Raw genomic sequence first — 27,807 nt, 5'->3', positions numbered from 1 at the left:
ACAACGGTTACCCCCTTGGGCCTCCCCCTTCCATTCCAGCCCATATTATTTGATTTTATTTTCCAATTGATCTTTATTGGGCTTCGGCTCTTCCATCCAATGTATTAACTAGTAGTTTTACCTAACTTGAATTATTTCGCCATCTTGAAACTGTGTGCAATGGGTTTAATTTCATTGGGAAAGGTTCCTTAGGAGTTGTTGAGTAGTTCTGGTTTTATTGTGATTGAAATATTTATTGTTGGGGTAAGTTGTTGATATACAATGTGTTGGAAACCGCCCTGAGCCCAAAAGGGAAGGGTTGGTATAAAAACCAAATAAGTGAGTGTACTAAGGAATATTGGCTCATTCCGCACATACAGAATAATGCACTTTCAAACTGCTTTCAGTGCTCTTTGAAGCTGTGCAGAATAGCAAAATCCACTTGCAAACAGTTGTGAAAGTGGTTTGAAAACGCATTATTTTGCGTGTTCGGAAGGGGCCATTATTGCAGTCCACTGCTGTAGCCAAAACCTGTGTTGCCAATTTCTGGATGCGGCCTGGAGATCTCCAGGAATTACAGTTGATCTCCAGATGGTGGAAATCATTCCCCTGAAGCAAATTGCTGAGCTTTTTCCCTTCTCCAAATCCAACCTCTCTAGGGCCCCTTTCCGTACATGCAGAATAATGCTCTTTCAATCTTTCAATGCTCTTTGTAGCAGGGTGGAATAGCAAAATCCACTTGCAAACTGTTGTGAAACTGGATTGAAAACGCATTATTCTGCGTGTGCGGAAGGGGCCCAGGCTCCCGCCTCCCACCCAAAACTTTCCAGGTATTGGGGTGCTGTGTGGTTTCTGGGCTGTATGGCCGTGTTCTAGCAGCATTCTCTCCTGACGTTTCGCCTGCATCTGTGGCTGGCATCTTCAGATGATCCACACAGCACCCCAGTGATTCTGGCCGTGAAAGCCTTCGACAATACATTTCCAGGTATTGCCCAACCTGAAGCAGGCGACCCCAGATGGGGTCTTTAAAAATTCCTTCGAAGCCCATTACCGAACGAGTACCACAAGGCGTACACGATCAGCTCCTCAGACGACAGCAACCAGCAGACTGCGTTGTTTGTAATCCTCCTGCGAGTAATCCTAATCCGTTCCATCTTGCTTGCTTGTCTTGTCACGTGGGAAGGCTCAGAAAAGACCTGCAGTAAATAAACTGAAGGGCTGGCAAAGTGTCTAAAGTTTCATGACCGAGAGACACAAAGAAAGGAAAATGGGCTCATCCCCGAAGCAGCTGAAGGCATCGGTGCTTCCGAAGAAGGATCTTCATGGCTTTAGGTCTCTGAGAAGAATTTATTCCGTTTGAAAAAGAATCAGGTTCCTTGGATATGCTTTCGGTCATGTTGAGGATTAACGACTGATCCTATAGATGCAGAAAAATGTTTGGAAGAAGCGACATTTGAAAGGCAATCGACCTCCTGTCAAAAATTTGACGCCTTGGTAAAGCACACGTTGGAGGTAAGGGGATTTTTTTTTGGTACTACCTAAATTCATCTTCCTACAGGCATTGTTCTCAAATTCTCTTACAAGTAAGCAGGGCTCAAGCAAAGGTGGATAATGGATTTACCTGACCAGGACCAAAGGTATCCAGCCAATTACCATGATAGGGGCCTATTTATTTTAGAAATGTAGCCAATTTTTTTTCCTCTCAGAACACTTGAGGTTGGGTGACGGAAGGGGAAGAGGCCTACCTGCGAATCACGTTTCAATCCTGCCTTTCCTTCAAGTTACTCAGAGTGGCTTACACAGTTTGTCACTCTTCCAGTTCAACCTCACAGCAACATTGTGATGGATTAGTCTGAGAGAGAGAGTCACTGACCCAGGGTTACACACAAAGTTTTATGAATGAGTGAGGATTTCTGCCCAGATCTTTCTCGTTCTGGTCTATCTTCTACACCTGCGTGTAACGAGTTTGTATCGGGTTGGGAAGAATAATGCCTCTTGGAAGCAAATCATTAGAGGGCTGTCATTAATTCCCATTTGTACTGTATTTTCACAGCTGGTCCCCAGGATACTTAGGCCCCTACCACACATGCAGAATAATGCACTTTCAATCCACTTTTAATGCACTTTGCAGCTGGATTTTACTGTGCAGAATAGCAAAATCAACTTGCAAACAATTGTGAAAGTGGATCGATAGTGCATTATTCTGCGTGTGCAGAAGGAGCCTCTGAGGTGGATTTCTAGTCATTTTGTAACCCCTGTTTATTCTCCACTTGCTCCGAGCCTTCTATCTAAGGGCAATCTTCCTTTCTATTTGGATTCTCTGGTTAGTTTAAAGTTATATAGAACCTTAAGATTTAATTAGCTTTTTTCAATGGTTTTGCTGGGTGGTCTGCTAAGCATCATTTTCCAGACCAGCTATGTTCCTGCCCCCTCCATCAGTGAGCTCCTTGGTACATACCTTTTTGCAATGTTCTTATGTGTTGCAACTTAGGCTAAAATGGATTATGCGGTGTTTTACTATTTTCTCAAGCAACTTTTGAGCAAAAGGTTCAGTTCCTCTTAGAGGACTCTGGCCCTCAATATACTTATTTTGGGCTCATTTTTTGGAGGCTGCAGAGAAGTGTCAAAGGGAGTTGTTTTAAAGTATGAGTCCTGTTTAAGTTTCATGTTGTTGTTTTTTGTTAAGACCTTGGTCTATGAACAGGGAGTTAGAAAGAAAGAAAGAAAGAAAGAAAGAAAGAAAGAAAGAAAGAAAGAAAGAAAGAAAGAAAGAAAGAAAGAAAGAAAGAAAGAAAGAAAGAAAGAAAGAAAGAAAGAAAGAAAGAAAGAAACCCCTGTTTATTGGGTCTTCTCGGTCTAATGTGCTGACACTTCACATAGCTTTGCATTTGTGCCCTCTGTTACGCAACCTGGAAACCCAAGTCCCTGCAATGCACATGCAAGCAGATCTAATGGTGTTAACAGTGTAAAAGCCCTCTGACCTTACTGGCATTTATACCAATCCCAATCCTTAGAAGCTGTCAAAAGAAAAACGCTGCCAGCTGCACATTTTCTTGCACACATTTTCAGGGATTTATCTGATGCATTATCAAAATTCCACGCTCTACAAATGTACTGATGGATCAGAAATCAGGGCATTCAATTTAAAATGCAGTGTTCTAAGCAAGGCAGGGTTTATATGTGAAATCCACAGGAGGTTTCTCATGTTCTACCCCATGCAAAAGGTTTGGAAAGGCCATGCTTGGATTATATTTATTTAAAATGTTGATCATATGGTCTGTATGAATCACTGGTCAACGTTTGTCTTCCACTGGCTAGGACAGTGATGGTGAACCTTTTCGAGACCGAGTGCCCAAATTGCAACCCAAAACCCACTTATTTATCGCAAAGTGCCAACACGGCCATTTAACCTGAATGCTGAGGTTTTCGTTTAGAAAAAAACGGTTGGCTCCCAGGCACGCGTTACTCGGGAGTAAGCTTGGTGGTAGTCGGTGGCTTTGCTTTGAAGCAACCATGCAATTCTTCAAATGGGTGAATCACGGCCCTAGGAGGGTTTACTCAGAAGCAAGCCCCATTGCCTGCAACCAAGCTTACTTCCAGGTAAAGGATCATGCTTTAGTTCTGCGCATGAAAATCAGTGGGGTTTAAGAGCACTTAACAGGGTTACCTGCACTGCTTCCCCAAAACTAGGTCTTAGGTTTAATGCTAATGATCAAGCCCAGCGGCCCAGGCCAGCCTAGATGTGGGGGGGGGACTCTGTTTGTGCGTGCCCACAGAGGGGGCTCTGAGTGCCACCTCTGGCACCAGTGCCATAGGTTCGCCACCACTGGGCTAGGAGGTATGTCCAAATCAGTGACTGGCAGAGATTGGGGAGGGCATTTAGTTATCTCCCTTCTGATGAGGAATAACTTTTTACTTTTCCATACCTCCAGCTTGGTCCTCTTTAATAGTAGCTTCCACCTTATACCCTGAACTTGGTGGCCCAAGCTGGCCTGACCTCATCAAATCTCAGCATCTAAGCAGGGTTGGCTCTGGTTAGTATTTGGACAGGAGACCACCAAGGGAGCCTTAGAGTGCTATGCAGAGGCAAGCAATGGCAAACCATCTCTGCACATCTCTTACCTTGGAAACTCCACCGAGGTTGACATAAGTTAGGTGTGACTTGATGGCACTTTACAGCACATTATAGAATGGGCTCCCTGTGGAACTGAGGAGGGTGCCGCATGAAGTTAGGAGCCACTACAAGGCCGATTTATTTGCTAAACCTTTTAATGGGGTCTGAGCTGCAGGCATTTTCTTGGAAAGGGTTAATGGGTTTTTATTTATTATGTACAGCTTAGTTTGGACTTGCCTCTGACCCAGCTGTAGTATCTCACTAGCTTATAAATACCATCTGGGGCTTAAAGGTGGTTGTTCTGTACGCCACTCTGGGCTGTGACGTTCATGTAGGTTTGCTGACACAGAAGCCAACATAATGGAAATACTGAGCTAGCAGATCCCTGGATTAATTTAATACTGTGGGAACTATGCAAGATCACTGTTCAAAGTTGCAAAAAGTATATCCAAGTGATACTGTTGGTGTGTTTGCCATAATCCTTCAATGCTTTACACTTTCAGCTAGAACAGGGGTCTGCAACCTGCGTCTCTCCAGATGTTCATGGACTACAATGCCAATTGGCCATGCTGGCAGGGGCTGATGGGATTTGTAGTCCATGAACATCTGGAGAGCCACAGGTTGCAGACCCCTGAGCTAGATGATTGATCTGTGACTAAAGAAAAGGTGGGAGAATTAGCATGTTATTGTTCCTCTGAAGAACTCAGGGAGGCATATGTGGTACATCCTTTTCCATTTTATCTTCCCAACAGTCCTACAAGGCATGTTAAGCTGTGAACAGGTGTTAGGTCATACAGTAAGTTTCATAATGGGGTGAGGAGTGGAGGGGGTGGTTTTGAGCCTGGGTCTCCCTGACTGAAATTCAGTGCTCTAACCACTGCACCACGTTGGTTCTGAATGGAAACCAGGAAATGTACAATAGCCACTCAAAAGTTTTGTATGCAATTGCGCACATAGGGAGGTCTTTGCCTTATAGGCATCATCCTTGATTTTCCATGATGTTTAAGTTGGCTATTTTAGGATTTTGAGATCCTTTTGCAGTTTTAATCTGATGTTTTAGATTGTTTTACCTGAAATTTTTAATTGGATGGTGTGCAAAGTTGCTTTTATCAGCACTATTTATTTTAATCTTTCGGCTATTTTAAACTCTTATTTTACTGGGACGTTTGATTGTCATGTATGGTAGAAACTATTTTGTAGTTACGGTAAGTTATATAGTGAGGGGGGATATAACAATTTTTTAAAAGCTACATAAAGAAAGCTTTTTATTTTTGTTTACAACGTCATAGGTGAATTGTTCGAAGACTATGGGATGTGGAATTTCTGGACAAAACAAATCATTGACCGGCTCAGAGGAAGGTGAGACAATTATCTCCTTTCCCAAACATTTAAACATTGTTGTCTCTTGTTTCTTCTGCATACATCTGGATTAATGTCAAGGTTTTTTTTCTTTTTCTAACAACTAGGACAGATGTTGCCAGATATATCTCCCCAAGGTAAATTACCTGATTCTATTAATCATCACTATGTGTAATTGTAGAATGGAGAGTAAAGGCGAAAAAACCCGCCCCCAGATACAGAATCCAGATCCTCAAAGGGTTCCCAAGTACTCAGAAAAATAGGTCTTTGTCAATGAACCTTTCGAAAAATGCCCTCCACCCTAGAATTGACCTCAGTAAATCAGTTAATGCATAGATGTCAAACTCGTGGCCCTCCAAATGTTATGGACTACAGTTCCCATCATCCCCTGCCAGCATCATGCTGGCAGGGGATGATGGGAACTGTAGTCCATAACATCTGGAGGGCCGCGAGTTTGACACCTGTGAGTTAATGTGACTGCATTCTGTTAGGTAGGCACTAGGACCCAAGCGGAGCATTATAAAACAACGGCAGTCCAGCATGTGGCTAACGAAGTTACAGTTTTTCTTAGATCTTTCAGTGGAAAAGGGTCTAGTTCATTAGGTGTCAAACTCTGTGGTTTCCAAGGATGTGCTGGATTGCATGGTGAGTCTTCCCATCATCACCTGCCAGAATGATGCTGGCAGGGGATGATGGGAACTGTAGTCCATAACAATTGGAGGGCAGCGAGTTTGGACATCTATGGTCTAGTCCAAGGATGGCAACCTTTCAGAATCAGGGGAGTGCTCAAATTGCAACCCAAAACCACCTCTTTGTTTATCGTGAAAGTGCCAACACGGCAATTTAACCTGAATACTGAGATTTTAGTTTAGAAAAAAACAGTTGGCTCTGAGGCGTGCGTTACTCGGGAGTAAGCTTCATGGTAGTTGGTGGCTCTGTTTTGAAGCAACCGTGCAACTCTTCCAATGGGTGAAACATGACCCTAGGAAAGTTTACTCAGAAGCAAGCCCCATTGCCAGCAACTGAGCTTACTCCCAGGTAAAGGATCACGCTTTAGTTCTTTGCATGAAATCAGTGGGGTTTAACAGCGCTTATCAAGGTTACCTACATTGCTTCCCCAAAGCTAGGTCTTAGGTTTAATGCTAATAATCGAGCCCAGCAGCCCAGGCTAGCCAAGATGTGGGGGGGGGGGGACTCTGTTTGCACGTGCCCACAGGGAGGGCTCTGAGTGCCACCTCTGGCACCCGTGCCATAGGTTCACCACCACTGGTCTAGTCAGTGATAGACCTGGTCTCTATTAATCTGTCTAACACTCTTTTTAAACTTATCCAAGCAAGTAGCTTTCACAGTTTCACTGTGTGAACCACTGTACCTTGAGGCAATGATTTTCTTAAGTCCACTACCCATTCAGTAACAAAGTGCTTCTGTCTCGAATTTTCTCTGCAGAAAGGCCTCATGAGATGACCTTGATTTTCTGTTTGTTGCAGTCCTGCTAATGTCAAGAACAGTGGATGATGCCGCATAATTTAATGCAGGCCTTGACAAATTTTCTTTGACTTTAGGAGCCAGTCAGACATTTGGACTCCAGAGACTCATTTCTTATTCTCTGCTGGGTTTCATATTCCTAAGGGACCCAATTTTTCTAGTTGTTGCTGCTACCAGACATCCCTCCACAGTTTTCCTCCTAATCTTATCAAAGCTATACCAAAACCATGGTGGTACATAAATAAATGTAGACATTGCCTTGGTTATCACCACCACAAGAGAAACCTAACCTATAACCCTATTATTGCTTCAAAAAGCTCCAATTCAGTGAATATTGGAGTCAGTGTAGAAGAAGAAGCAGAGTTTGGATTAATATCCTGCTTTCTCTCCTATAAGGGGTCTCAAAGCGGCTTGCAAACACTCCTTCCCTCCCTCTCCTCACAACAGACACCTTGTGATGTAGGCGTGGCTGATTGAATTACAAATACAAATGCGAAACTTTTAATGGCATATAAGCTGATTGAATTCTGAGAGAACTGTGACTAGCCCAAGGTCACCCAGCAGGCTGCATGTGGAGGAGAGGGGACACAAACCTGGTATACTAGATTAGAGTCCCCCACTCATCTGGAAAAGCGATTAATCAAACCCAGTTCGCTACTCACGTGGGGGAGTGGGGGATCGAACCCAGTTCTCCAAATTATTGTCCTCTTAACCACTTTTCCCACTTCTACACATGCTGGTTCTGTGTGACTTGACTGCACTTTACACACACCCTTTTATTCCCAGCGTGTTTTGAAGGAAGCCACAAGACTCCTGTTTATAATAGGATGCAGGCTTCAGATTGGAATGTTAGTCTCACTGAGGTTCCATCCAATGAGAAAAAGGATTGCTCTTCTCCATTGTACCAGTCTTCCCATTGGATTATTTCAACCAATGAGACAATTCGGTACAAACTGAAAGTTCGGCTTTTGCTTGAAATGCCAAAATCGCTAAAGATTTCCACCGCTACCGCCATGGTGAAGAAATGGAGCATGAAAAAAAAGGACGTAAAAGAGAAAGCCTTTCTGATCCTGCATTGAGTCAGTGAGAAGGGAAATAGATATACAACTATGTGAAAGGGGGTTTGAGCATATTTACCATAACCAATTTTTTTGTGCGATTGGCTTTCCACCTTGTAAAATAATCAATATTGTTCATTGAAGGAGACAAAATGGCACAATGTGGACAAACGATTCTTTTCAAAACATTTTCGAAATGTTGTGCAAATGCTTTTTGTTTATTTAGTATTTCCCGTTGAGTTTATATATGCCCTTCCCTCCACTTCAGGGTGCCTCCTCGGTTTTCATTGTAGGCTTTGTGCGGAAAACGCCAGTGTATCTCAGAAACAAGGCAAAGTCTGTCATGGAGTGATTGGCGTGCAACTCCATTACCCCCTCTCCTCTGCTGCCTCAGTATCAAGCTAATTATGTGGAATGGGGGGGGGCGGCGTGAGCACCTCTTCATCCTCAGCCAGACCTCCCTCTAAGGTGCAGGTATAAGTTGCTCAAAACTCACAATGGCTTAATCAGTACAAAACAAGCAAATCAGAACCTGAGCGATAGACAGCTGTTGGCCAAGCTTGCAATACAAGATAGGCATTGGGGGAAAGTGACGTCAAGTCAAAGCTGATTTATGGTGACCTCGTAGGGTTTTCAAGGCAAGAGACAGAAAGATATCCCTTGTCAAGTCTTCCTGGGCAGAGTGGTCAACTTGGCATTTACCACTGCTAGAGAGGCCCTATTTGGGGGTCCCCGTCAATACAGAGGTAGCTGTGTGAGTCTTTTACTGCCGATATGAACAGGATTTCTTTTCCTTCTTTTTTGTTGTTGTCAAGTCGTAGCTGACTTATGGTGACCCTGTAGGGCAGTGATGGCGAACCTTTTCGAGACCGAGTGCCCAAATTGCAACCCAAACCCCACTTATTTATCGCAAAGTGCCAACCTGGCAATTTTAACCTGAATGCTGAGGTTTCAGTTTAGAAAAAAACCGCTATTCCCTCTTCCCTCCGCAACACCTCGGGCTCAAGCAGGGGCCAGCCTGCTCGAAAGCCCTGCAAAGCAAGATCCCGAGGCTTTTAATCTCACTCTGTTGCCCCTCAAGCATCTCTTTGCCTTCCCCCTTCTGGGACCCCACCTCGGGCCTCAGGGCAGTAAACCACCTCGGAGACACAGACACCAGGCCCACCAGCCAAGTTCTCCCTGCTCACTGCAGTGCGTGCATGTCGTGCTCAGTGCCCTAGGCCAGCCTAGGTATGTGTGTGGGGGTGTATGATTTTCCGCCCCCACATAATGAACTCTGTGTGTGCGTCTCCACATAGAGGGTTCGAGTGCCACCTCTTGGCACCCGTGCTTGTGGTCTCGCCATCTGCTATAGGGTTTTCAAGGCAAGGGACATTTGGAAGTGTTTGCCATTGCCTGCTTCCCTGTAACGACCCCAATATTCCTTGGAGGTCTCCCATCCAAATAGTAGCCAGGGTTAGGGTTGAGAGGGCCCAAGGTCACCCAGCAAGCTTTCATCGTGAGACTTCCACGGACACCATAACCACAACATCATGCTGGCTGTCTTGAATATGATTCTAATTGCCTTTTAAAGAAAAAGTGCAGAGAAGGGCAACGAGGATGATTGAGGGACTGGAGCACCTTCCTTATGAGGAGAGGCTGCAGCGTTTGGGACACTTTAGTTTGGAGAGGAGACGTCTGAGGGGGGATATGATTGAAGTCTATAAAATTATGCATGGGGTAGAAAATGTTGACAGAGAGAAATTTTTCTCTCTTTCTCACAAGACTAGAACCAGGGGGTATCCATTGAAAATGCTGGGGGAAGGAATTAGGCCAATTAAAAGAAACACTTCTTCATGCAACGCGTGATTGGTGTTTGGAATGTGCTGCCACAGGAGGGGGTGATGGCCACTAACCTGGATAGCTTTAAAAAGGGGCTTCTGGAGCAGATCATGGAGGAAGAAAGTCAATTTATGGCTACCCAATCTGAGTCCCTCCTTAATCTGAGATTGTACAATGCCTTTTAATAGTCCAGGGTACTTTCAGGGAGCCTTAACAGCCACAGAAGGCCATTGCTTCTAAATTCCTCCCTGCATGTGAGTCTCTGAAAGGCACCTGGTGGGCCACTGTGAGTAGCAGAGAGCTGGACTAGATGGACTCTGGTCTGATCCAGCTGGCTTGTTCTTATGTTTTATTCCAGGATATGGTTTATAGACTAGAATCCACACCCACTCCATCAGATGTATATAGCAGGGTCTCTAACAGGCAGATATTTACGTATGAATCGATGGGGGTGGGGAAAGCTGGGTCATTTTATTTGTTCCTTTCTGCACCTTTTCAAGGTCTACTTTACTCAGCGAGTAATTAAATTGTGAAATTCATTGCCAGTCGATGTTGTGGCCATGACCACGGAAAGCTTTAAAAAGGGACCGGTCAAATTCATGGAGAATAGCTTCCATCATTTACCAGGCATGGTAACTAACGGAAATTTCCAGACTCAGAGGCAGCAGACCTTTGAATACTAGTGCTAGTGTAACCTCAGCTTGTGGGTTCTGTGGGGCAGTACTTGGAAGGAGTTGCAAAGAACCAAATTTAAACAACAAAATGGTTTACTTTTCTTTACAATTAACACTTTTAAAACATCAACATTTAACGTTACAATTCAAGGTCCTGTTCAGGTTGCATTTCAAGTCCTTCTATTTACAGTCTACTGATATTGCCAAGTCCAAACCTTTCTTTGTAAGTTGGTTGGCTCCCTGAAGACCCAAGGGTTTGATGAACAGGTTGCAACATTAAGGAAGGTCTCCAGGAACTCCCCAAATTCCATTACAACCACAAAGAAACCCTGAACAATAAACTCCAACATTTACAACATAGTAAAAAACAACAACACCTCCTAGTAGTTTCCAACACATTGCAATTAATTACCTTTACCAAGGTGTTAAGGGCTTATGAAATCCTCAAGGTCCGGGAATTGGTGTCTTGTTCTTCTGCAAAAGAGCTCTTCTAGCCCTCTCTGTTGTTCATCTCCACCCCCCTTACTGGTCAAACCCATTCTGGGCTTCTCAATCCATTCAGGGTACAATAAGCACTTAGGACGGACAAAATGTGGGTGTCCCGATCTGTTTGTCCCTCCAGGGCAATCCTAGAATAGACTGCCAGACTAGATTGGCCACTGGACTCATCCAAAAGGGCTCTTCTTATATTCTAATCTATTATGTGCAATTTCCACCAGTGCCCCTTGCGTGTGGATGCCTAAATCTGCAGATGGAGCAACTGATGTTTCTGCAGACTTAGGGGACCCCTACACCAGCAGAATAAAATGAAATAAATCATCCCAACTATTTCACAATACCTGCACACACACTTTGTGTCAGTACCCACGGCCCTCCCATTCCTGGAAGAACTCCTCCAAACCAGCAAACCTGTCAACCCTCCCTACCAAACCAAGTCCCAGGACCTCAGCATCCCTATAAGTTCTGAACTCAGCTGTCCCATGCCCACATCACCCAGAACCAGCCTCTGCAAACACCAACAACCCCAGGTTCACATGCCTATAAACACACCAGATTTAGATGGGACTAGGACAGGACGGACAAGGACAGATGACAGAGGATGATGATGATGACAGATGGATGGGACAGATATGATAGATGATGATGATAGATGATGGACAGATGATGATGGGATAGACAGATGATGATTTACTTTGACACTGGACTGGACATCACGACTAGAATACTTTATTTATTTTAGATGGATTAATTTACTAATTTTATCATTTATCGACTAATGGGATGTATTTTATTTATCAATATTTTATTATTAATATTTTAATTTTCATTTATAGATAGGATAGATACAGATAGATTTATTTATTTGAATATCATCAGATTTACTTTAATTTTATTTAATGGGGAATAATTTTATTTATCATTTGATGATGATGATGGATTATTTATTTTAATGAATGATGATGGAATTTATCATTTGTATTTATCATTGTTTCATTTTATTTAATGGATTTATTTATGATAGATATGATAGATAGATGGGATGATAGATAGATGGGATAGATGGAGGAAGATAGATGGATATGATGATAGATAGATGATGGAATAGATATAGGATGATGATGGATAGATAGAGTGATGATGGATAGGATAGGATAGATGAGGATAGATAACCACTACCCCCAAATCTCTAGGAATTTCCCAGCCCAGAGTTGGCAACCCTAGCTAAGTCCCGTTTCTCCAACGGAATCTGTATCCCCTGAGTGACATTAACCCTCCCAACCTTTCCCAGGAGTTCAAACTGAAAGTCATGAGTATTGCCCTTCTCGGTGGCAAGTAAATATGACAACTTTTATATGCAATTAAGCAGCTGACTTGCAAAGTGACACCAGGCCAATATATCGCAATAGGTAGTTCTAAAGGTAGACATAACCCATCTGCCAACCCACCCCACCCAGTACTGTAAAACATCATTTTTTGCCACCTTAGTTCTTCTTATTAAAGCCACAGAGGCAACATGGGCAGTTGCAGCTGCAAGCCTTTATTTGCATAGATGCCAGTACAACACATGAAAACAGGATGAAAAAGCATATGAGATACAGGATATACATGACAGCAGGAACCAAGTTGTCCCATTCCAGCAGCCTCAGTAGCCCAGGAGAAAGTCTGCCACTGTTCATACAGAGAGAAGGATCTAGGGTCAGTCCAACAAGCAGTGTAATCCAAATGAACTGACTGGCAGATCGGGCAAGTGTAAAGGAGTGAGATTCACACACTTGGATCCTGATTTCCTTGAATCTGAGGACAGGGCACCAATTGGTGGGCAATGAGATCCAACTGAGCCATCGTTACATAGGCACAATCTTTTAGCATTCTCTTTCTGATGCACCCATGCCATGTAACATGGCATGGCATAACATTTAAACCCTGTCATACTTTATGGCTCTCCTTGGAAGTTCAGGCTTCATTAAGGACAACATGTGGTGCATGAGTTAGAGTGCTCAATAGGGATCTGGCTATGATCTTGTCCTAAAACCCTGTTTGGCCAGAAATCCACCCAAGGCTCACGTCAATCCCACATTTCCACACTGTTTACGTCTCAACCGCCCCAGGATGTAAACGGAGGAAGGGAGGAAAATGCACTCTTAGGTTACCTGGAGAAAGGGTGAAAGGGGCATCGTGCAAATTGATTTCTGTTCTTAGAAAACCCCTTGAAGTTTAATGTCATGCCAAAGTCGGAAGAGATTGTGTCCTCAGATTCTTTTTATATGCCTCAGCCTTTAAAGCAGCTATCCTGATCCAAAGATGGTTCCGACGCTACATGGCCCGGCTCGAAATGCGCCGAAGGTGCACATGGCGCATCTTTCAATCCATAGAGTACGCAGGAGAACAGGATCATCTCAAGTTAAGTAAATGTGTTGCCTCAGAAAATACTGGGAGGTTTTTGAGGAAGGTGGAGTTTGAGAGTGACATGATGTCACTTCCAGGTGGTGCTCTAGGAATTTCCCCACTCTTTGTAGTAACGGCCATAGGAAAATTGGGAAATTCCTACAGGGTCATTATGGAGGACATTTTCCAGTCATTTTTATCCTCCTGGTCCTCAGTTTCTTAAGGGTTGGGACTAGAACTAAGGGCAGGGGGTTGCATGCTTCCGGTGGGAAATTGGCAAGCCTGGTGCCTGTACTGTTCTGAACTTCCTGTCAGCAATCAAAGGAATTATTTGCTCTGTTTTTCCTCTACTTAGCGAAACACTCATTCCATGTGACTTTTCTCCTTGCAAACCCAGTAATCCCCAGCTTAGACTTTTTGGTGGCAAAATGCAGGACTAATCTGAGAGGCAACTGGAAGGGCCATTTGTCCTGGGCTTCAAGCTCAAATTTAGACATATATTAATTTGGTGGGCATTTGATAAGTTTCACAGTTTAATGTATTGTCGAAGGCTTTCACAGCTGGAATCACTTGGGTGCTGTGTGGTTTCCGGGCTGTATGGCCATGTTCTAGCAGCATTCTCTCCTGACGTTTCGCCTGCATCTGTGGCTGGCATCTTCAGAGGATCTCTGAAGATGATCCTCTGAAGATGCCAGCCACAGATGCAGGCGAAACATCTTCATCCTCTGAAGATGATCCTTTGAAGATGATCCTCTGAAGATGCCAGCCACAGATGCAGGCGAAACGTCAGGAGAGAATGCTGTTAGAACATGGCCACACAGCCCGGAAACCACACAGCACCCAAGTTTCACAGTTTGCTTTTATGTCAGTCATTTCATCATTTCCTTATTTTTATTGTCGTTTTGGGGCCTGAACCTCTGAGTTCTAGTCATGAGATAATAGGCCTACCAGCATGATAGGTTCCCCTTGTATCTCTGACCCCTGCTCACAGGTCCTGTCAATCAGATGTGAGAATTCCAGTACTTAATTCCAGTACTTAATTTCCAGATGTTCAGGAACCTGATTCAATCTTGGGGGCATGGTACAAGAAGAGAGGGGACATAAAACTTTCTCCCCATGTCATTTTCCTGACCTGACAGGCCTCTCTAGTCTAGGGAATCTCTGTTTGCCTCATCAGAGAACCTTATGCATGATTTCACTTACAAAGACCAGCCCCACTGTGGAACCAGCCACGTTGCCCCACCTTCCAAATAATGGTATGAAGAAAGAGGCCACCCCAGGCAAGACACTGCAAAAGTAGACGAAGCACGTACAAGCCTGGTCTGTAGCTTGAGGAATTACTTCTTTCTTCTTCTCTTCTGCAGCTCAACCATTTCTTCGACTACCTTGTGGACCACTTCATGGCAAGCAACAGTAAAGAGAGTAAGCCTACATAGGGTGCTAATGAATGTGTGTGGCTCACGTGGCATACCGAAAAGACCATGCAGCCATAACAATCCATGCAGAATCCAAAAACATGGACGAAATCCACGTAACACGTTTTATCAGTGCCAACCAAACGGGCACAAAACACCGTGCACGTTTTCCAACTCATCAGACCTCTCTGTCAGGCTGAATGTTACCAGATTTTAAAAAAGACAGAAGGTTGGAAAGCCGATTCGAACGTGCACACAACAGTGACCCAGGGCTGCCAACAGGCCAGGAGAAAAAATCCCCCTTTTTAATAGAGGCTTAACGTGCAGAAATGGGCAGCTGGACCTTTTCGTGGCATGGAGGAAGAAAAGAGAAGGACTTCTCTCTGTGTTTGTGATAGAGATCACTTGGGACCCTCGTACCTACGAGACCGTCTGGCCTCATATGTCCCACATCGGTCTCTGCTTTCCGCAGAGGCCAATTTGCTGGTGATCCCCGCCCCCTCCATGATGCAGCTGGCCTCCGCTAGGGCCAGGGCGTTCACGGCCCTGGCCCCTGCCTGGTGGATGCTCTCCCTCCAGCTGTCCGGGCCCTGCGGGACCTTAATGAGTTCCGCAGGGCCTGTAAGACTGAGTTATTCCACCGGGCTTTTGGGCAGACCAGCTGCTGATAAGGTGCCCGGAAGCAACCCAAGGCCCGCTGTTCCCTTCTGTAGGAGTTTTTAATAGCTGGATGCCATCTGTATTCTAATTTTATGGAAATTGAACTCTGCTTTTAATCTTTATATGTATTTTATATATCCACTTGTTCTGTTATTGTTGTAAACCGCCCTGAGCCCTCCGGGGGAGGGCGGTATATAAGTGGAACAATAAATAAAATAAATAAATAAAGACTTCCGTAGGAGTGACATTTCACTCTGGTTGAGCCTCCGAGCGCTCCCAGACTACACCATGTGATAGTGGTTCCACTGGCTGTTCCTTAGCTCTCACCTCCACAGATACTGGGGACGTTGAATTTGACAGGTGGACTGGAAGGGCCTGGATTTTAGACCCACTGGGGAGGAAGGAGTTAAGGAACTCTATCTCTACATCCTTACTCGTGTGAGAGAGAATGGAGGTGGATGGAATGGTGCTGGCCCAGATGACAACATGGCAGCAGCTCAGTGCCAGAGTAACTCGTTTCCACGGTGAAGGTTTCACAGTTAGACCCCTTACCTGAGACCCTGGACAGCTAGCAGAGTACATGGCATGAATCTTGATAGTCTAGTAATGTGACTCAGTAGAAGGCAGTTTCCTGTCTGTATGTACATGCAGCAGGATGTGGATTGACAGATGGGGGAGAGAAGGTGGAGTAGTAGAGCCAGAGGTGGGATCCAGCAGGTTCTCACAGGTTCCCGAGAGTAGGTTACTAATTATTTGTGTGTGCCGAGAGAGGGTTACTAATGGGTGATTTTGCCACGTGATTTTTGTCTCAGTTACGCCCCTCCTCCACTCCTCAGCAGTAGCGCGCAGAACTTGAAGCAGTCTAGCAGGAGGTGCGTGGAGGTAAGTCCGCGCCTGCGCGCAGAGCTTGAGCCAGCCTAGGATCATTACAGCGGCTGCGTCCCTGTTATCGGCCTACACCTGAATGCCTCGGCCCCAGAATGCCCGTCTCTCGCCACATTATCGCGTCTCACTCAGCGCCATTGGCGCTAGGCCATCAGGTTGAATCCCACCAGTCTCACAACCTGTTAATAAAATTTTTGGATCCCACCGCTGAGTAGAGCCCAATCTCGTCAGATCTTGGAAGCGAAGCAGGGTCGGTACTTGGAAGGGATACCACCAAGGAAGGCTCTGCAGAAGAAGGCAATGGAAAACTGCTTCTGCTTCTCACTTGCTGGGGTCACCATAAGTCAGCTGTGATTTAACTGCACTTTACACACACACACACACACACACACACACACACAAGTCCTGATGGGGTGGAATGGACTATGCTGTTGCCAGTGTTTCAAAATTATCCTCTATGTAATCAGCAACCCTTAAGATAAAACCAAAACTAGCACTGACTCAGGGTCAGAGGTTCTAACCCAGCCTGTTTTTCACTGAGCTGATTTTCTACTTATGGGGAGTTCTGTTTGTTGTTTCTCAAATAGAGGATCAATAAAAACTGGGATCCTTCGCCTGAAGTCTGCAGATGGCTGATTCATTCTGACCACCTAACTCTGATACTTGGGTCCATGTTAAAAATGAGTTGTTGTTAACCATTTTCATAAACATAACTGAAGCATTGCCTACGTTTCAAACCACCTTTTCTTTTCTTTCTCTCCCAGGGGATTTCATTAACCGTGTTTTCTCAGAAAGTGATATCCCTAAAGATCCCAAGTTGGAGAAAGCCTGCAACTATGAAGCAATCCAGGTGCCAGATAACTACGGGGGGCCCCATCTTTCCTTCCCTCTCTCGACTGATGATGCCAATGCCTTACTGGAAGCGTTTAAACAACGCGAAGTAAGTATCTCAGGAGCAATGGATGGCATTACTTTCTTTCATTCCCCAGATCAGCCCCAGAAGTTATCAGGGGATTCCTTGGGCCCAAAAGGAAGGGCTTTTAGGTTAAGAAACAGATCAGTGAAGAGAGTTTCAGGTGGGTAGCCAAGCTGGTGTGCAGCTCAGGAGCAAGGGTTGAGGCCCAAAAAGATCTCATGAGAACATAAGAACGAGCCTGCTGGATCAGACCAGAGTCCATCTAGTCCAGCACTCTGCTACTCGCAGTGGCCCACCAGGTGCCTTGGGGAGTTCACATGCAGGATGTGAAAGCAGTGGCCTGCTGCTGCTGCTGCTGCTCCCGAGCACCTGGTCTGCCAAGGCATTTGCAATCTCAGATCAAGGAGGATCCAGATTGGCAGCCATAGATCGACTTCTCCTCCATAAATCTGTCCTCCTCCATAAATCTCCTCGGCGTAAGCTTTTGAGAGTCAAAACTCTCTTAACGAGGTCCCTTTTGAATCTGAAAAGGGATACTTTGCTTCTTGAGCTTTCTAAGAAACTTGACAGTCTTAGACGGCAGCAGGCCTGCACATGCGCAGACCCATGTGGGCCTGCTCAGAAGACCATTTGATGGACAGCAGTTACAGGTAAGTGCAATGTTGTTCTAGGACCATGGTGGCGAACCTTTGGCACTCCAGATGTTATGGACTACAATTCCCATCAGCCCCTGCCAGCATGGCCAATTGATGGGAATTGTAGTCCATAACATCTGAAGTGCCAAAGGTTCGCCACCACTGTTCTAGGAGATCATCACCTAGATGTTGATAACCCCATATGTAGGATATTCCATGTAGATACTTTTTCAGTTCATGGATTTCAATTGTCTGCTTGCCACATGACATAATGGTAGTTAGTAGCCTTATATCTTTGGAGAAAGGTATATATCTCTTGATGAATAACAAGCAGGCAAATTAGTTCCCAAGTCCCTGTATTCTCGCGGTGTCTGAAGGCCTTCTGTGACTTTTTCACTTTTTCCCAGTAGCAGCTCCATGCATATTATGTCCTAAAACTCTTCCACGAGACGATGAAGCATCTTTCTCAGCTGCCTAATATCAGCAGTGTCTCCACCTGCTACAACGAGGAGATCACCGTGTGCGGTACGAAGTTGTTATTGCTCTCAGTGGTATAATTTTGTCCTATTCAGGTACAGGGCAGTTTACAGCATGGTTTAGAGCAGGGGCATCCAACTCTGACCCTCTGGATGTCCAACTCTGGCCCTCCAAAATCACTTCTGCTCCAGGGGCTGATGGGAATTGTAGTCCATAAACATCTGGAGGGCCAAAGTTGGACACCCCTAGTTTAGAGGTAAATGTTGATTTCCACAAGGCCTTCAGAGTGATCAAACTGTGATTTGGCTATTATATCTGAATTGGGGTCAGAGAAAGCTGGGTACAACAACAACAACAACCTTTATTTGGCATTTAAAATAGGTAATAGAGCGTTGCCAGACATTTTTTAAATACAAATCAAGAGTACATTCAAAATGCAGACAGGAAGACTGTATATAGCAGTATACATTACTTAGAAAGTTCTGTCACTTGTAAAATAAATTTTGCTACTTTTCCCAGGAGCATGACATCTGTATTGTTTAACAGAAGCTCCACAACAGAACTGTCAGAGTCTCTTTCAGATTTGTCTAGGGCCAGCCTGGGAGAGAAATTCCTAATGCTCACATATCTCGGACAGTCAAGAATAATATGAGCAAGAGTCTCCACTTGATTTTTGCAGTGTGGACAAACCCGATCCTGGAGAGGGATGGATAAGTAACGACCCTTTGTAATGGCCAATGGGAAGGTATTGGATCTGGCCCTTGTGATCATCTCTGTTGGGGTTCAGTTAATAATTCAAGATATTTGGCTATGTGCCCCTGTTTCAGTATTATTCCGACACAGAGGGGTGAGCATGATTTATTTGCTTGCCCCAACAAGATATGATATTCCTGTTCTAAAAGTCTGCTTTTTAAGGTTTGGAAAATCTCTCTGGGTGTCAGCATACAGAGATCTTCAAATAATAAACTTATTGAGTAAATTTTTGATTTGAGAAGTTGATACCATTCGGAGGCAAATAGATCTGGGCGCGCAGTGTATATTAAACTGCACACATCAGAGTTAAAACATAATTTGATCCAATACTTGAATGTATTCAGCCATGTTCTTGTTTCAAGTAGGTTCTGACCAGTTTCTCAGCATAGTACAGCATATGGTACAGAGTGCGGTAATCCGAGTATTTTATAGAGGAAGCCAGATTGTATTCTTTCAACGGAATTGTTCCATGCAGTTATCCATAAAGGAACTCCATAGAGAAGTTGCTGAACTACCTTGGAGTTGAAAACCTTTAGGGCTGCTGGGACATATCCTCTTCCCCTGGTGTGAAAAAACTTTACCACTGCTGAAGCAGTGTGATAACTTCCTTTTACAGCAATATCTCTATGTCTGGCCTATGTGGCTTTATGATGGAAGGTTAGGCCTAGATATTTAAAGGACTTGGAGTGTTCGACCTTAACCCCATTAATAAGCCATCTAGAAGGCTTAAATACATTAGAAAAGATGATAATTTTTGATTTTTCTGGGTTTAAGGACAGGAAATTAGCTGTACAGTACTCCATCGTTTTTCTAAGGAGCCTTTTAAGGCCCACTCAGTATCACATCATCAACGTAAAGTAGGAGTGGTATGGGTTTGTTTGAAAGAACTGGGCTGTGTGTGTTAACATCTGACAAAACATGTGCCAAATCATTAATGAATAAATCATTAATGCCAAATCATTAATGAATAAGTTAAACAAGACTGGGGCCGATACACAGCCTTGCTTAACACCTGTCACGACGGGAATCTTAGGAGTTAGGTCTCCAAAGTTTGTACATTTTATCTGGCAGGTTGTGTTTGAACAGAGAGATTTAATAAGTAGTAATAATCTGACGTCGATCCCCATCACTGTTAAGCTGGGTATTTATGGGTGATGCATTGAGGAGAAGAACAAATTACTGTCTGGGTATCTGATGTGGGAATCCACGGATCTGCAGTCTGTTGTAGGCATAGCTGTTTCCCCCATCTTATATTCTGTTTGCATATTTGTCAATTAGGCAAATGTTATGAACTGCCATAAGGCTCTGGTGCTGTCTCATCTAAAGAAAACTGAGCATTGTAACTTCTCAGTCGCACCCGAACTGATGGATTCATACAACTGAGGGGGAAGCCATTAAATTGACTATTTTTTCCTCCTTTATTATTAGGAGACTTGCATGGCCAGTTGAATGACTTGTTTGTGATATTTTACAAGGTACGTACTGCTGCGTGCTGGTAAACTTTGTATGCACAGTTTATCTGCCAAAATAGATAACATAAATACAGTGTTTCCCCGAAAATAAGACAGTGTCCTATATTAATTTTTGCTCCCAAAGATGCGCTACGTCTTATTTTCAGGGGATGTCTTATTTTTCTGTGTTCTGTTCGTCGGGCATGCTTCCAAACAAAAACTTTGCTATGTCTTACTTTCGGGAGATGCCTTATATTTTGCACTTCAGCAAAACCTCTACTACGTCTTATTTTCTGGGGATGTCTTATATTCGGGGAAACAGGGTAGCTACTTCCAATTCCATGCCAAGAAATTTTAAATTCTGTACACAGAACCAGGGACGTATCTGCCAGAGGGACATGGGGGGGGGGGGGTAATTGACCCTGGGCGCCACCCATTAGGTCTTGTGGGGGCGCAAAATTGCCACCCACGCCCCTCCCACTGAGAGGTGCCCCTGCCCGGGCCAGCAGTCTGCCGCGGGCCTGCTGGGGGCCCGTCAGGCTGGAACCTGGCAACCAGCAGAGCAGTATTGGGGGGCGGAAGGGGGGAGCTCCACTGAGTTGGGCCAATTGCTTTCGTTTTCCTGAGAAGAGACTCTCGTAGCCAAATGCTTCATCTTATTCTTCTGACCTTGGGTTAATCTTACATTCCTGCTCTTCCTGCCTTCTGGGCTAGGGGGAGGGGAGGAGGAACAGGGTTTGATATACTGGGGTTGTTTGAAGGTTCTGGCAGAACCAGCTTTTTCCCTCTTACCCAGTGGTGGGATCCAAAAATTTTAGTAACAGGTTTTCATGGTGGTGGGATTCAAACTGTGGCGTAGCACCAATGGGGCTGGGCGGGGCACAACGAGGGCGTGGCCGGGCATTCAGGGGGCGGGGCATTCCTGGGCGGGGTTGTGGCAAGGACGCAGCCGCTGCGCCGGTCCTTGGGCGGGAAACGAATGCACGCAGGCGCAGGCTGTCATGCACGCTGGTGCACCTCCTGCCAGACTGCTTCAAGTTCTGCGCGCTACTTCTTAGAGGAGGGACGTAACTAAGGCAAAAATCATGTGGCAAAATCACCAATTAGTAACCCCCTCTCGGCACACACAAATAATTAGTAACCTACTCTCGGGAACCTGTGAGAACCTGCTGGATCCCACCTCTGCTCTTACCCATGTATCTTCCAATAAAGGCTACTTAACCCTCAAGTTACAGAGTCTGATTTGGATCGTAGGTCCAGGGTTTGACAGCGCTCCTTGGCCCGCCCACCCACCCACCCACCCACCCCCCGGCTTCCCAGGACCACTCCTCTGGGGCGGCCCGGATGCTCCTGCTCTGGGGCAGCAGGCCAGGGCGGCAGGCTCCCAGCCCGACTGCTCCTTCTCCAGGGCAGCAAGCTCCCGGCTTGCCGGGTACCCCTCAGCCCCGCCAGGCCCAGCATAGCTAGGCTTCCCAGGACCACCACTGCCCTACCCCGCCACCTGAGGTAAGCGGGGCACCATTTTCTCTCAGTTCTGCCTCTGAACAGAACCAATGATCAGAATCTACAGATATGTACAGATGTTCAAGCCTTGTTGAGCTGATAAGCAGAGTTACCAAGTGATAACCCAAAGACCCAAAGTTGACTGCAGTTTGCTGGCACTTTTCACCCCCACAATCTTTGTCTGCGATCAAGTCTGAGAAGGCTTTCCAAAACAGCACGGCGCACTCATGACTGCCATTTGTTTCCTGTTCTTTGGCAATTCCTTCTCACAGGACATATTTCTTCTTCTTTTTCCTTCGAATTCATGCAGAATGGCCTCCCCTCTCCAGCGAAGAAATACGTGTTCAACGGTGACTTTGTGGACAGGGGCAAACAGTCCATTGAGATCTTGATCATTCTTTTTACCTACCTCTTGATTTACCCCAAGGAGGTCCACCTGAACCGAGGAAACCACGAGGATTACATGATCAACTTACGGTACGGCATTCCACATCTGTTGCAGGGAATCAGGGGCTGGCTATCTATCTATCTATCTATCTATCTATCTATCTATCTATCTATCTATCTATCTATCTATCTATCTATCTATCTATCTATCTATCTATCTATCTATCTATCTATCTATCTATCTATCTATCTATCTATCTATCTATCTATCTATCTATCTATCTATCTATCTATCTATCTATCTATCTGTCTATCTATCTATCTATCTATCTATCTATCTATCTATCTATCTATCTATCTATCTATCTATCTATCTATCTATCTATCTATCTATCTATCTATCTATCTATCTAAACTTTTTATACCGCCCCATCCCCGAAGGGCTCTGGCGATCCTTGGCGATCCTTTGGTTATTGGTGATGCTTTGGTTATTGGTGATCCTTTGGATCCTATTGGCGATCCTTTGGTTATTGGTGATCCTTTGGTTGGCTGTTCTGTTGTTGTTGTTGTTGTTGTTTAAATTTTTACCAAGCATTTACTTACAGCCATCTCGTGTCCTTAACCTTGTAGCTACGGGTTCACCAAGGAGGTCATGCGCAAATACCGGGTAAGCTAATCTGGAAATCTTCTTCTTGTGCGTTTTGTAGGACTTCCCTCCCCATCCCCCAACTGGGTTTTCATTCTTCCTTATTTTCCCTGCCCTCCCCTATCTAGGAACATGGGAACAAAATACTGAAACTGCTCCGGCATGTCTTCAGCTGCTTGCCGCTGGCCACCTTGATTGATAAGAAGGTTTTAATTGTACATGGAGGGGTGTCAGACACTACGGATTTGGAACAGCTAGCCAGGATCGACAGGCGTAAGGTACAGCTGCTTTGAGATCCTTTCGCAGATATCCAGAGACATACGGGGGGAGCGGGGAATGGCATCCGGGACAATACGTGCTCTGGGCGCCCCCTCCCCACCGCCCCCATGCCTCCCCCCACCCCCACCCCGCACACACATCTGGTTCACCAGATAAGCCTCCGCTGCTCGTGTGGAGGAGTTTGGAATCAAACCCAGTTCTCCGGATTAGAATCCACCTGCTCTTGACCACTGCACCGCACTGGCTCTCAACATATTATGCCACTGGAGAGGGGCACGTGGGGCAGCTATCAGCAGCAGCACAACAGTCATTTCAGGGAAACCAAGGATTGCGATCATGCCTCTCTAGGAATCACTGGAGACTCTATGATGAAAACAGAGAAAACAGGTGATTTCTAGAGAATTGTGACATCACTTCTGTATGGGATGTCACATGGCACAAGGTGACTAATTTTTCTTTCTTTCTCTCACCTGTTGCTGGTATGCTGGAGGTGAGGGCACACTGTGGACAGGAGAGGCCTCCCACAGGGCCTTTCGACACTTACCTTAAGCCCCGCGCCACTTGAGGAGAGTAGCGCAGGGTCCCCTGGCACTCCCCACGAGAGGGGTGGCGACAGCACAGCCGCCTCGACGCTGCCGCTATCGCGCCCCCTCAGCGCGAGGCATCCCTGGCGCTCTTGCAAAGGGCTCCTTTTGATGACCCCGCGCAGAGTGTGGGGTCGTGGGGACGCCCGGGTGCGCGCCAGGGATGCCGCGTGCTGGGAATTGCCCGCAGCGACAGAGGGAAAAGTGGGGAAAGGCCCACAGGCAGGGACATAGCTACTTAAAACAGCATCCAGGCTCACCCTTGGCACTGTGCCCCGCCCCCAACTCCACAAGGAGGTTGGGACAGAGCCAAGGGTATAAAGCTAGAGGTGGACAGCATCTGTGTTTAGTCTGATCCTGGTCTCAGCCAGACTTGGATCCAGCTCTAAGTTGCAGGCTGCAGACAAAGACCCTTGCCTCTCCGATCTCCACACAGAGAATGGGGGTGGGACAAGCCCAGCTGGCCCTTCTCCCAATCTCCACGTGGAGGTTGGAGGCAGGGTGAGTTCCTCTTGCCAGCATTCAACTGAGCCCCTGTCCTGAACTCCACAGAGAGCTCCTGACTGGGACTCAGTTGCGAGGAGGGGGGCGTGGCCCCAAAATTCGCCCTTCGAAAGTGGTGCCTGGGACTCCGGCCCCTCTGTACCCCCTACTATGCCACTGCCCACAGGTAAATGGCAGTCCTATCCAAGATCAATTCCCCATTCCCCTGGGATTGCACTTTTGTTACAAGAACTTGGGGACAAGGGGCCTCAAAGGATGCAATTTCTTGACTTTTCGGCCTGCGCCGTTCCTCAGCAATTGCTACTTGAGGCCAAGGGACTTTTCCAGAGGTGGGATCCAGCAGGTTCTCACAGGTTCCCGAGAGTGGGTTACTCATTATTTGTGCGTGCCGAGAAGGGGTTACTAATGGGTAATTTTGCCACGTGATTTTTGCCTTAGTTACTCCTCTCCTCTCAGCAGTAGCGCGCAGAACTTGAAGCAGTCTAGCAGGAGGTGCACCAGCGTGCGTGGCAGCCTGCGCCTGCGTGCATTTGTTTCCCGCCCAAGGACCGGCACAGCGGCTGCGTCCTTGCCACAGCCCCACCCAGGAATGCCCCACCCCTTAAATAACCAGCCACGCCCCTGTCATGCCCCACCCAGCCCCATTGGCGCTTCGCCACAGTTTGAATCCCCCCACCATGGGAACCTGTTACTAAAATTTTTGGATCCCACCACTTTTCCACACATCTTTCTTTCTTTGTGATACTGGAAGAGTGATATTGGATCTCTTATTGCTCAAAGGACACATTCAAAGCTTATCTACTTAACCAGATTGATTGAGCATTTTTGTATATCTCTCCCCACCCCCCACATATCCTTTTAGATCCAGACAAATCATGACTTATGATCCTGTATTCAGAACTCTCTCTCTCTCCCTCCCATCTTCTTTTCCCATGCTAGGTTTTCTCTTTGCTAACCCAGAAGAGGAAAAGCGAGAAAATTGTGCGTCAAAATGAAGCTGGTCAGGCTAGCTTTTGTGATATTTCACAACAGTCAGACATTTCCAAGCGAGTGCAAGAGTCGGTTCAGGAAGAGCTGCAGTCGTGCCGAAGGCTGGCAGGCCTAGCCGAGCCCAAAGGGATGGACATGTCTCTGGGCACCCCCTTGGCCTCCGTGTCAGAGGTGGATGTGAAATCCTATGACTCCCTTGAAATAGAAGGCACTGAGATCAAGCAGGTAGGTGGGATTCCATCCAAGCCATTCATACCTCATGAATAGGGAGACCCTAGAGCCATGGTGGCGAACCTATAGCACTCCAGATGTCATGGACTACCATAGCACTCCAGATGTCACATGGCACTCCAGATGTCATGGACTACATGGCACTCCAGATGTCACATGGCACTCCAGATGTCATGGACTACACGGCACTCCAGATGTCACATGGCACTCCAGATGTCATGGACTACACGGCACTCCAGATGTCACATGGCACTCCAGATGTCATGAACTACCATGGCACTCCAGATGTCACATGGCACTCCAGATGTCATGGACTACATGGCACTCCAGATGTCACATGGCACTCCAGATGTCATGGACTACATGGCACTCCAGATGTCACATGGCACTCCAGATGTCATGGACTACCATGGCACTCCAGATGTCACATGGCACTCCAGATGTCATGGACTACCATGGCACTCCTGGTGTCACATGGCACTCCAGATGTCATGGACTACATGGCACTCCAGATGTCACATGGTACTTCAGATGTCCTGGACTACATGGCACTCCAGATGTCACATGGCACTCCAGATGTCATGGACTACCATGGCACTCCAGATGTCACATGGCACTCCAGATGTCATGGACTACCATGGCACTCCAGATGTCATGGACTACAATTCCCATCATCCCCTGCCAGCATGGCCAATTGGCCATGCTGTCAGGGGCTGATGGGAATTGTAGTCCATGAACATCTGGAGTGCCATAGGTTCACCACTACTGCCCTAGAGCGGCCAGCTCTGGGTTTTGAAATCTCTGGAGCTTTTGGGGGTGGAGCCCCAAGAGGATGCATTTTGGGGAAAGGACTTCAGTGGAGTACGGAGCCGTAAAGTCCACCTTCCGAAGTAGCTTTTTTCTCCAGGTGAGCTGATCTCTGTGGTCTGGAGATCTGTTGTAAACCCAGGAGATCTCTAGTCACCACGTGGAGGTAGGCAACAGTAGGAGACCCTCATGTCAGGTTGCCAAGAGGAGCCTTTGCCATCCCCTCAGTTGTTCCTGGCCACATGGGAGGATGCAGCTGCTTCCAGCATCCTACGTCTAGGTCGTATTGGCAAGGACCTGCCTTGCTTTACCCTTGAGTGAGGCAATTCAGTCCTAGGGAGCAGCAGTGGCGTAGGAGGTTAAGGGCAGGTGCATTCTAATCTGGAGGAATCGGGTTTGATTCCCAGCTCTGCCGCCTGAGCTGTGGAGGCTTATCTGGGGAATTCAGATTAGCCTGCGCACTCCCACACACGCCAGCTGGGTGACCTTGGGCTAGTCACAGCTTTCGGAGCTCTCTCAGCCCCACCCACCTCACAGGGTGTTTGTTGTGAGGGGGGAAGGGCAAGGAGATTGTCAGCCCCTTTGAGTCTCCTATAGGAGAGAAAGGGGAATATAAATCCAAACTCTTCTTCTTCTACTTCTTCTTGATCTATATTGCATTTGTAATTAGCAGTGCTTTGATACTAGTCGGGCTCTGTCAGAGGCGTATCGGAGGGAAATGGTGCCTGGGAACACCACCTGCTCCAGGCATCCCCGCAACCCTGAGCCCCCCATCCCCGGCCCCCCTGTGCTCAGGGGCAGGGTTTGGGGGCAGGGGCGACTCGGATGGGCATTACAGTGGCAGGCAGGCCCGTCCAAGGCGCCAGCCCACCAGCCGCTGCCCCCTGCCTCCCTGCAGGCTGCCTTCTGCCCTCCCCAGACCCTGGGAGGGCAGAAGCCGGCCTGCAGGGAGGCAGAGGGGGCAGGGCACCACAGTGGGCGGCCCAAGAGGCGGCCTGTTGCAGTGCCTGTCCAAACCACCTCCGCCTCTGAGCCCCACCCCTGAGGGCCAGGGGAGGGAAGGAGGCAGCTCGGACAGGCACCACGTAACACCCACGGGGACAAGGGGGTCAAACTGGGTCAGCATGGGGGTAGAGGGGGTGGGGGTGATTTTGTGCCCCCCACTGGTGATCTCGGGGTCATCCTGGGGAAGGGGGTGGAATATTCTATAAACTCCACCACCAGTTGAACACATGAATTTCTACTACGGCTATTAAATACGTCTGGAGCCAAAGTGGTACTGAATGTGTCCTGCGTGTCGACCTCTTC

At 46.5% G+C, this 27,807-nt stretch overlaps 1 protein-coding gene across 3 annotated transcripts in view; it reads left to right on the top strand.

Moving 5' to 3' along the window:
- Positions 1-1,195: 1,195 nt before the first annotated feature.
- PPEF2 (protein phosphatase with EF-hand domain 2) overlaps positions 1,196-27,807 on the top strand; it is a 39,329-nt gene continuing 12,717 nt past the window's right edge. The window contains exons 1-12 of one of the 3 annotated variants that reach the window (XM_048482746.1): positions 1,196-1,491; positions 5,383-5,452; positions 5,565-5,589; positions 13,265-13,392; positions 14,741-14,798; positions 17,101-17,276; positions 18,298-18,412; positions 20,546-20,592; positions 22,382-22,548; positions 23,089-23,125; positions 23,233-23,382; positions 25,411-25,686. In XM_048482746.1, the coding sequence (XP_048338703.1) occupies positions 5,565-5,589; positions 13,265-13,392; positions 14,741-14,798; positions 17,101-17,276; positions 18,298-18,412; positions 20,546-20,592; positions 22,382-22,548; positions 23,089-23,125; positions 23,233-23,382; positions 25,411-25,686 (1,179 nt within the window). In that variant the 5' untranslated portion in view covers positions 1,196-1,491; positions 5,383-5,452. Of the gene's footprint in view, positions 1,492-5,382; positions 5,453-5,559; positions 5,590-13,264; positions 13,393-14,740; positions 14,799-17,100; positions 17,277-18,297; positions 18,413-20,545; positions 20,593-22,381; positions 22,549-23,088; positions 23,126-23,232; positions 23,383-25,410; positions 25,687-27,807 lie in introns of all 3 variants that reach the window. The other 2 variants (XM_048482744.1, XM_048482745.1) reach the window with 2 other exon arrangements.

Source organism: Sphaerodactylus townsendi, unplaced genomic scaffold, assembly GCF_021028975.2.
Source record: "Sphaerodactylus townsendi isolate TG3544 unplaced genomic scaffold, MPM_Stown_v2.3 scaffold_20, whole genome shotgun sequence".
In the NCBI taxonomy this organism is placed as follows: domain Eukaryota; kingdom Metazoa; phylum Chordata; class Lepidosauria; order Squamata; family Sphaerodactylidae; genus Sphaerodactylus; species Sphaerodactylus townsendi.
This window is presented reverse-complemented; position numbering and strand designations above follow the sequence as displayed.